This window comes from Palaemon carinicauda, chromosome 32 (genome assembly GCF_036898095.1).
Source record: "Palaemon carinicauda isolate YSFRI2023 chromosome 32, ASM3689809v2, whole genome shotgun sequence".
NCBI lineage: Eukaryota > Metazoa > Arthropoda > Malacostraca > Decapoda > Palaemonidae > Palaemon > Palaemon carinicauda.
Genome location: NC_090756.1, coordinates 24,340,979 through 24,350,471, shown reverse-complemented (window position 1 = coordinate 24,350,471; position 9,493 = coordinate 24,340,979). Strand labels below are relative to the sequence as shown.

The window sequence follows — 9,493 nt, the reverse complement described above, 5'->3', positions numbered from 1 at the left end:
AACACGATGAGATGAAGCCCTTCAGTTGCAAAATTCCTTGGGTTTCACCATCTCGTGCTTCCTTATTTCTTTCAGTATTGTGAAACTTTGTAGGTTCAAGTTGCACAGTTGTAAATATTCTCACACTATTTTAACAACATATATTTTGAGATTCTGTAGCTTAATCTCTCGGAGATCGTTTTATCACCATGTTGAAGGAATTATTTCCTATATTACTACGGGAACTGAACGTGTCATGGGATCCTCTTATGGTTAATTTTTGGTGGTTCCAATTCTTTTATGCCATAAGTGACTGAGTGGATATAGTGCCTAGGAAATTCAATGGTCAGCAGTTCAAATCTCAAAAAGAAAGGTTGCATTGTCATTATATTTTGCTGTGAATTAAAGTTGAATTACATTATAATTGATGAATGACAGACTGTAAACATTTATATTCTCTTGACTGTTTTGCCAACATGAGAACAAGATGCCTGGTCATGTTAAAGACAATTTGTTGATCCCTTTGACTCATAGTTTCTGATTTAGATAATGACGATTCTTCCTTTTGATTGGGATTTTAAACATAAGAGTAATGTATTTGAAAAGATTATTAGAAATATGTTAGTTAAGATATCCTTTCTCGCTAATGAATTCACAATGTGTATTACAAACTAATCTATCTTGGAAAAGCTAAAAACGAATCCATACCTTTAGCAGGGTCTAGCATAGTTTATGCTTTCTGTATTGAGATTTGCATTATAATTTTAGCAGTGTGTATGATATTGTACAACAGAAAATTAACAGACTGAATATAAAATACCAATCATTTCTTTCAGAATTCTTTCAACAGTGGCCATTGTGAGTTATCAGTGAGGTACTGAGCCTCGAACACCAATCCACAAATGCCAAGATGTTGTCCGTGTGTGGGCTGTTGTGCCGCATGCTGCGGGGATGGCGGCACAGCGAGGCTGTCATGCTTATGGCCAAGGCCCTTTCGCAACCACAGTCGACTCTTCTCATACAGAACGTCGTCGACTCTTCTTCAGGTTCGTCCAGGACAAACCTTTAAGAGATATACTGGGGGAAAACTGTAATACCCTGAACTTGAGAAAATTTATACAAAGTATTGGGTTATATTACGAGCTATAATTGATTTTATTAATTTATTTATTTATTTTACCCTTTTAATCCCTATTTATTTCACATCTAGATTTTATTGTATGAAAGTGTTGCGATTTGTATTAAAGGTTAAAATGATACTAAATGGTGTGAGTATACAGATATGATTGAATGATTTTTGTTATATAGTGCTGAATGGCCTTTGATGCCCCAGTGCTTGGCTTAATGCCTAAATCCTATATTCAATTCAATTCAGGTTTGTCTCGTAGTCTAGAGTAATTCTGACCATCCTTTGCATTCAGATTTTCCTGGACAGACCCATCCTGTTTGTAATACTAGGAATTCAGTTAATTCTAATGATCATGTCCTCTCCATCATAAAACTCAATACTATACAGGGTCTAGAAGTTTTATTTCAGCTGTAACCAATTTGTAGAAGTCTTCCTGATCGGGTAGTTGAGTCGGTGTAACTTCAAAAGTTAAAACTTGCAGCAAATATTTTTACAGTATCTCTCTTTTAGATAGTTTATATATGAAAGTTCTGTTTTAATGTTGTTACTGTTCTTAAAATATTTTATTTTCATTGTTTATTGCTTCTCTTGGGCTTAAAGCATCCTGTTTCTCCATCTAGGGTTGTAGCTTAGCTAGTGATAATAATGATACTAATAATGATAATAATAGTTGACTTCACAGAGAATACTGTGTACTGTATTGATGAATTTAAGTTATTTCTGAGACATGTTAAGAGCAATATTGATAATACAGTACAAAATCATTATTGTACAAATTTTATCATTTATAAGTCTATATTTCTGAATCTTAATGTGCAATGCCTTATTATTCTTTCGTTTAAGTAAGAGTGAATTAGTCGAATTTAGGTATTTTGTAAAGTCTGTTTTATGAATATTTTTGTCATTTAATGTTAGGATATTTTTATACTGGTAGAGGACAAGTCATGCAATAATGTCTCCCCTGATATATTGACAGAACCTACGCTTGTTACCTCTGCCAACGAAGTTGGATGGAGCTTATGTTTTACCCTGTTTGTGTTTGTTAGTTTTCTTGTGAACAGCTTCCTGGTCACAATTTTAATCGTAGAGTAATGAAACTTGCAGGGATTCACTGCTATGTAGAAATCTGGGAATGATTAAATTTTGTAATCAGCCATAATTTTGGACATCATTGTCACAGAGACTTCAAACTTAATTCATATATGAGTGTATGAAAATCCACACCAATTAATACATGTTAAGGTCAAAGGTCAAGGTTGAGCAAAAAGTTTAGAAATAAGCTGCCATGGAGTGCCCTTTTAGTTATCAGTTCGCTTAGGAGGCTTCCTATCATCCTGCAGTTTTTCACATCCAGTTATATGTAATGCATTCTTTGTATTCATTTATTCATTCTTCTCATCCAACCTTCGGTCCGTGGGGTTTTCTGCCGTTTGAATGGGATGACCTTTAGATCCCTATGGCTAGAGTTATTGATCACCTGACATATCATGGATTATTGATAAGTCTAAGGGAGTGGAACACTTTGTGGATTGAAGCTCCATGCAATCAAGGTTACAAGGCTAATGACTATTGGAAGGTCAAAGGGTAGAAATTTTGCCGGCTTCCTCAATTGGTAGTCAATTTATGGCTGACTCAGCAATCTCTCTCTCTCTCTCTCTCTCTCTCTCTCTCTCTCTCTCTCTCTCTCTCTCTCTCTCTCTCTCTCTCTCTCTCTCTCTCTCATTAGAGTTGTTTTATTTCATTCCAATTTTATCATGTTAAATCTTGGAAAATACTAAACTCTTGGAGTCATGATATGGCAGGCTCAAAGTAGGTCAGTGTAGCTTAAGATAAAAAGGCAGGATCTTTGACTGCACTGATAAAAACTGCACTCTAGCCTAAATCCCTTTAAAAGTAAAAGGGGAATAAAAAGATATTGTAGCTTGAATGAAGAGGGGGAAGACCTCAAGTGAAGTGAGTTACGTGATTTGCTTTTAATCAGACTTTATAAAAACTTTGGTATTTTTCAGTTACTTTCTTTACCCTGATATCAAAGGCGGGGTTTCAGTTGACTTGAACATCGAGTAACTTTGATAATAAAGTCTTGAAGTTCCATTTGTATATGATCTTGTCCTGGTTGATTTCTTTGTGAAGGAATAATAGAAGCAGACTCTCAGTACAGTTGATAGCAGTGTAAAAAGTTTGAAATAAAACATGTCTTTGACAATATGGCGTCCTTTTTAACTCCTCCTTTGAATAAAATATCATATTCTTTTAATAGGAGTTCTCTAAATTGTCATCTTTTTGTATAAAAAAATATTACCCCCTATGATATGGCCACCTTCCAGAATACTGTACCAAAATATTGCACATATTTAGTAATTCTTGTATTAAGATGCAATTTATTGCATGTACAGTTTTTGCCAGGTTTATATATAGTTTTTTTTCTGTACATGTATGATATTTTATTGCATTTCATTGTATTTGAATGTTATGTATTGAACTTTATTTTTACTTAGTTACAGGTGAAAAGTTATGGCTTCCAATTACGGCAAAGTATGAATAGAATGTATGCTTTTTATTTTATCGTCCACAGGATCAGTGACAGTGAACGAGCCCAACAGTACATCCGCCTTTTGTCAGAATAGCAGTGAAGGCACTGTTGGTCAGATGTTATGGCGTGATAACAACAAACAAGCTGTAATAATTATCCCCAGGGTAAGAAACGTTGTGAGTTCTCTTCGTAGGCATTAATATTTTTTCGTGTGTGGAAAGTCACTCAAGGTGAGGATTCACAGCATACAGTACATGTACTTCTATTTTGAGGGTTGATTCCTTATTGTTGGTTTCCTGTTAGTATTGACAAATGACCACGTCAGATGCAAGTCAGAGTGGACGTATCATTGGCTACCCAGAGATATTTTATGTGATGTACATAAAATGGCAAACTATACAATGTGCTTTCTGTGTACAGTACTGTACTATATTTTGCTTAACCCAGATGTAAATGATGATTGGAAATATTAGTAATGTAGTGAAAAGGTCCTATAGAAAATGTTTTATGAATTTGAGTAATATTGACTCATATGGCAATAAAAGAAAAGGGCTTTGGGGTTCAGAGATGCTTTATAACTTCAAGTGATTTTACATTTTACTGTACATACCTAACGATAGATTTATTTTTATTTCAGCAACAAGTAGATCTGAAGCGATGGACACTCTTTCTTGCTTCGTCCTTCAGCCCACACAACAAATCCGTTCCGTCGTCCACAGATGAGAATAACGAACAGAATGGTGGCAGTTCCGATGTCTCGGGAGCGGTCACCATTCTTCTCGAAGCCTCTTTCCGAGATCAGGAAGCCGACATGGAGGTCGACCACCATGTCATGGTAAGATGTTTACATTTTTATAGTTATTTACCAAAGTAGCTCTTTGCTTCTTGTTATCCGCATATCGTTTTAAAACTTTCAGACGAAAATACCAAATCCAGCTCAAGTACCTGGTTATTCTTTATCAGCTAATTTTATCTCATTATTTGTAGATTTGGTTTTTTCTTATGGCTCTGTATTACTTACAGTTTCTTCAAATTTTTTCATAATAGTTTTGAACTTTTACCGTACTGTAGTTAAGTGCTGTGATGTAGAATTATGGTTCTGTTAAACTAAGCTTTTTTTTTCCAAACACTCGATATCGCCAGTTTTTCCCAAGGAAACTTTATACTTCACATGACAGTACACAGTACTTTAAGGATACCAGTTGCTTTCTTCGCAGGTTGTATTCCAGATTTGCCTTTTTCAAGACTTGATTCATGATGTTTGCTCAGGTGGAACATCTGTCGCAGCCGTACGCGTGGAAAGCCCGAGACACTTTCGGCGTGATAGTCACGGCTACTCCGCCCCAACTCCTAGCGATGGTTCAAGCCTTCTTCAATAACGCCCTCTTGATGGACGATGATTTTGTCATCACTAAGATACTGAGTGAGTATGTGTATAGAGTTGTCAAATCTTGATTCATATTGGCATGAATTTGATTTAAGCATTCTTTAACCCTTTTACCCCCAGGCTATTTGGAAATTTCAAACCCTTAATCCCCAGGGGGGTTATTTTTTCAATATTTAACTTAGCCGGTGATTATATAGCTGCAACTCTGTTGCTCGACAGACAACTCTACGGAAAAACTCGCCAGCGATCGCTACACAGGTTGCGGGTGTGCCCAACAGCGCCATCTGTCGACCAGATACCCAGCTCTCAATGTAAACAAAGACTCAATTTTCTCTCTGTCGAGGTGTCGACAAGACGTACTTTACTCGCTGTTGCTAAACTGGAGTTTTTCACATCTATTTGGTGAAGTACTATATTCTAGTTTTGAGCTTTCGCTATGCAGGTGTTTTATCTTCATCTTAAATCTTGAACTCGTTTTGGATAGATTTAATTATGGTGACAAAGAGAGTATGGACTTTCTTTCACTTTTAAATGGCCGACCCTTCCCTTAGACGGAAGTGTGTTTAGGCTTTTAGTAATTATCTTATCACGTTATAGATTTTCCTCTATATATTTTATATCTCTCCGCCTTTATTAGGCCTCTTCGATTAACTTTCCATTTATTATAAACATATAAAAATAAATTTTAATGTTTTGTTTATATGAGACCTTTCCTGAGAGTAGGCGGTCCTAACTTGGAAACCGAAGTTAATCAACATTGAGCCCTTTATATCGTAATTAGCTTTTAAAGAGCTAAGGATTTAAAACTTTTTAAATGTAATATTTTATGAAAGAATTTCTTTGATAGTCTTCGTACTGTTTTCAAAGATGAACTAACGTTTAGTTTATTTATGCTACGCAGTTGTTGACGTTCAGGACGTTCAACATGCGCTCTATCGTTACGATAGAGAGAGAGTGTATCACGGTTTCACTTTGCAGTAAGAGTAAATCGATTCTGACGTTTTGTTCATTCTTTCTTAGCTTAAATGTTTTAAATTCTATTTTAAAGGAACTTTTTATTTGAAAAACCTTTCAGTTTTTTCCTTTAGTCAAATAACATGTTTTTTTGACGAAATATAATTGGGCTCTTCTCTTAGGTGCGAAATCAAGAGAGAAAGAGAGAGAGAGAGAGAGACGGAGGGAGAGAGAGGAGAGAAAACGTTCCGTTCAAGCGGGTAACGTTGTTCTCGAGTTACTCTCGTCCCTAGTCGCTGTACGGGGAGGAAGGATAAAATGTTTTTAGTTTTTTATTCTCGTCCCCAGGCTATGTGCGGTGAGAGATTGAAAACGTAGTTACAGTATATGAACTAGTGTTTAGTCTCTTTCCCAGCCACTGAATTTTTTATCTTAAAATATGTTTTCTGTTTTTTGCTGGTATTAATGAGCTTGCATTATACGACTGATTTCGCAATTACTTCCTTTTAATGAAGGGTAGAATTGCGTGTTTCAGGTAGAAATCAGTAAAAGTTTCGATTTCAGTGAAATAAGTGCAAAACAGAAAATCGAAGTGATAAAGTGATATGCGCAAAGTGTTACAGTGTTGCGTCCGAGGGTTCGTCTGTTCGTGCCTGTCGTTCACCTAGTCCGGGACCTCTTGCATGCTCCCAAGCCCAGGGGAGAAGTAATGTCAAACGACTTATGGGTTCGAGAGGCCTTGATCAACGAACAGACGTTTTCCCTCTATGGTATCGGGTGTATCTTACCAAGATCTCCCCTACCATAAGACGAGAGAGACGTTGTTTCTCCTCGTCATCCGAAGGCTTTTCGCATAAGAAACCTGTCACAAGGTTTCGAAGCCCTTAAGCGAAAGTCAGTCCTTTCAGGACAGGTCCAGCGTCCTGGTTACAACCATTAGGACAGCTCTGACCCTATGCAGTCATCGGATAACTGCTCGCCGCCTAACAAAAGCGTAACACAGACTCCTAGAGTCTTTTTTTGTTGGCAAAGTGTTGCGGTCACAGACGTTACCCTCGTCTCTTACCACAACCATTTCCGTTGATCCTTAATGGGTTGTATGGCAAGACATGCAGTATATGCTTGCCTCCCTTATGGAAGACTATTCTGCCGATTAGTCCGTTGAGTCTAGCCGTTTATCTCATCGATATCCTGGCTTTCAGCCAACCTAACGTTCCGTTGTGCTTACTGTTGACGTTGGCGTAGCTTAGTCACGTCAGTCAGGTTGTTTAGAACCACACTCGATGCGGTCTCGTGTGGTTTTTCAGCCGCATTTGGACGTTAGGCCACTTGCTGATGCTCCTGTTGACGTTCAAGACGTTCACTAACAATCGGAGTTGACTTGTTTTGACGCTGTGCGTCAACCTCCGCATTCTAGAGTTGTTTTGACTGCTCAGTCTAGGCAGTCAAAGCAGTCTCGAGTGGACGCTGTGCGTCCTCACGCACCTGTTGTGGTTGACAGTTCAGTTGTTGACAGTTCACAGACTGTCAAGCAGTTACATGACGTTGCGTTCTGGTCCGCTACTAATGCACCAGTGAGTGTGGACTCTGCTTGTAAAGCATTGCCACCACGGTAGGTCTCTCCCTTGCTTGAGACTCAGCTTTTATCGGTCAAGGTTCCTGTAGATGAGGAAGTTGCTGTTCCCCCTCCTACTGATATTCCCTTGAGGACTCTGTCAGATGGAGAGGAGCCTAAAGCTGCTTAGCCCCCTATGGACTTTAATTAAATCATGATGATTTTTTTAAGGATCTTTGTCCGGATCTTTTTGTAACTGCTGCTCCTCGTTCGCCTAAACGTCAGAGCTTACACTAGGCCTAGCTACTTCGAAGCCGTTGTTTTTAAGCAAGTGCTCTCTCGCTCTCCTAGAGAGCTTTACGTTGGCTAGGCGACTGGTTTTTCACCAGGAGGAGTTTGGGGGATACAGCCTTTGCTTTCCCTTCTTTTAAACTGGTTTATAGAGCGAGAGTCTGATATGACACGAGAGTTCTCGGCTTGGGAGTTCATGCCTCTGCCCAGATAGACTTCTCAATTCTCGTAGACTCTCCCTGGCGCCTGGCCAGGAGACGCTCCAAGTTTTTTACAGGTCAACTTCACAGCTGTTTTCGAGCCTTTGAAGTTTTGCTGTACAATTTTGTCATGCATAACAAGGCTTTCAGGGATGGTAAGCGGTACCGCCTCAGTCGCTAACCCCGTCTGTTGCCGCACCTGCTCCCGTAGACCCTAAATGGGCTTTGCTGCAAGACATGCAGTCCAAGCTTGCGTCCTTGATAGAGGACTTTAATGCGGAGAAGGTTGCTACCGAACCTTCTGGCCAACAACCTTCCAACCGGTCGGTTGTGCGCCCTGTTGACGCTGAGGTAACCTACTCGCGTCTGCCAGTTGAGGTGGTTCCTCCACCGATGCGACCCAGTGTGGGTTGCCAGCCGCACGTTGACGTTAAGCGACGCTCGGAGGTGGTTGTTGACGTTCAGGACGTTCAACAACCAGCAGAGGTGACTTGTTTTGACGCAGTGCGTCAACCTCAGCAACCCGGTAGGGTGTTGACTGCACAACCCAGACGGTCTAGACAGTCTCGGGTTGACGCTCTGCTTCCTCGGGCATCCATGGTTGTTGACAGTTCACAGACTGTGCAGCAGTTCCATGATGTTGCGTCCGGCTCCGTCACGCATGCACCAGTGCGACTGGACTCAGCGAGCCAGACGTTGCCCACTCCGTTGCCGTTTCCTCATCAGTTTTCGGATGAGGAACCCTCTGATGAGGACGTTGCTGAACAACAAGACGATCAGCCCCCAGAATAGATCAAGCCCTGCTATCCATCCAGAAGATGCTGAAGAAGGAACGCTGCTCAGTCAGGCTGTGGATGAGTCTGGTAGGGACGCTGTCATCCGTGGAACAATTTGTGTCACTAGGAAGACTACACCTCCGTCCTCTTCAATACCATCTAGCTTTTCACTGGAAAAAGGACAAGACGCTAAAAGCGGTCTCGATCCCGGTTTCCGAAAAGATAAAGTCTTGTCTAACTTGGTGGAAGGACAATACCAACCTAAGAGAGGGTCTTCCCCTGGCTGTTCAGACTCCCAACCACGTTCTCTTCTCGGACGCATCGGACGTGGGCTGGGGCGCGACACTAGACGGTCGGGAATGCTCAGGACTGTGGAACTCGAGTCAGAGGAGCATGCATATCAACTGCAAGGAGCTGTTGGCAGTACATCTGGCCTTGAAAAGCTTCAAGTCTCTCCTTCGAGGCAAAGTGGTGGAAGTTAACTCGGACATCACCACGGCCTTGGCGTACATCTCCAAACAAGGAGGTACCCACTCACTGACGTTGTACGAGATCGCAAGGGACCTGCTCATCTGGTCAAAAGGTCAAGACATCTCCCTAGTAACGAGGTTCATCCAAGGCGACTTGAACGTCATAGCAGATTGTCTCAGTCGGAAAGGGCAAGTAATTCCAACCGAATGGACCCTCCA

General features: G+C 40.3%; 2 protein-coding genes across 2 annotated transcripts in view; one reads left to right on the top strand and one right to left on the bottom strand.

The window, feature by feature from the left end:
• LOC137625345 (uncharacterized) overlaps positions 1 to 9,493 on the bottom strand; it is a 544,968-nt gene that overhangs the window by 358,969 nt on the left and 176,506 nt on the right. The window lies entirely within an intron of this gene.
• LOC137625340 (microtubule-associated protein futsch-like) overlaps positions 1 to 9,493 on the top strand; it is a 102,282-nt gene that overhangs the window by 23,718 nt on the left and 69,071 nt on the right. The window contains exons 2-5 of the mRNA XM_068356180.1: positions 816 to 1,025; positions 3,684 to 3,805; positions 4,279 to 4,476; positions 4,911 to 5,064. Of these exons, the coding sequence (XP_068212281.1) occupies positions 890 to 1,025; positions 3,684 to 3,805; positions 4,279 to 4,476; positions 4,911 to 5,064 (610 nt within the window). The 5' untranslated portion in view covers positions 816 to 889. The remainder of the gene's footprint in view (positions 1 to 815; positions 1,026 to 3,683; positions 3,806 to 4,278; positions 4,477 to 4,910; positions 5,065 to 9,493) is intronic.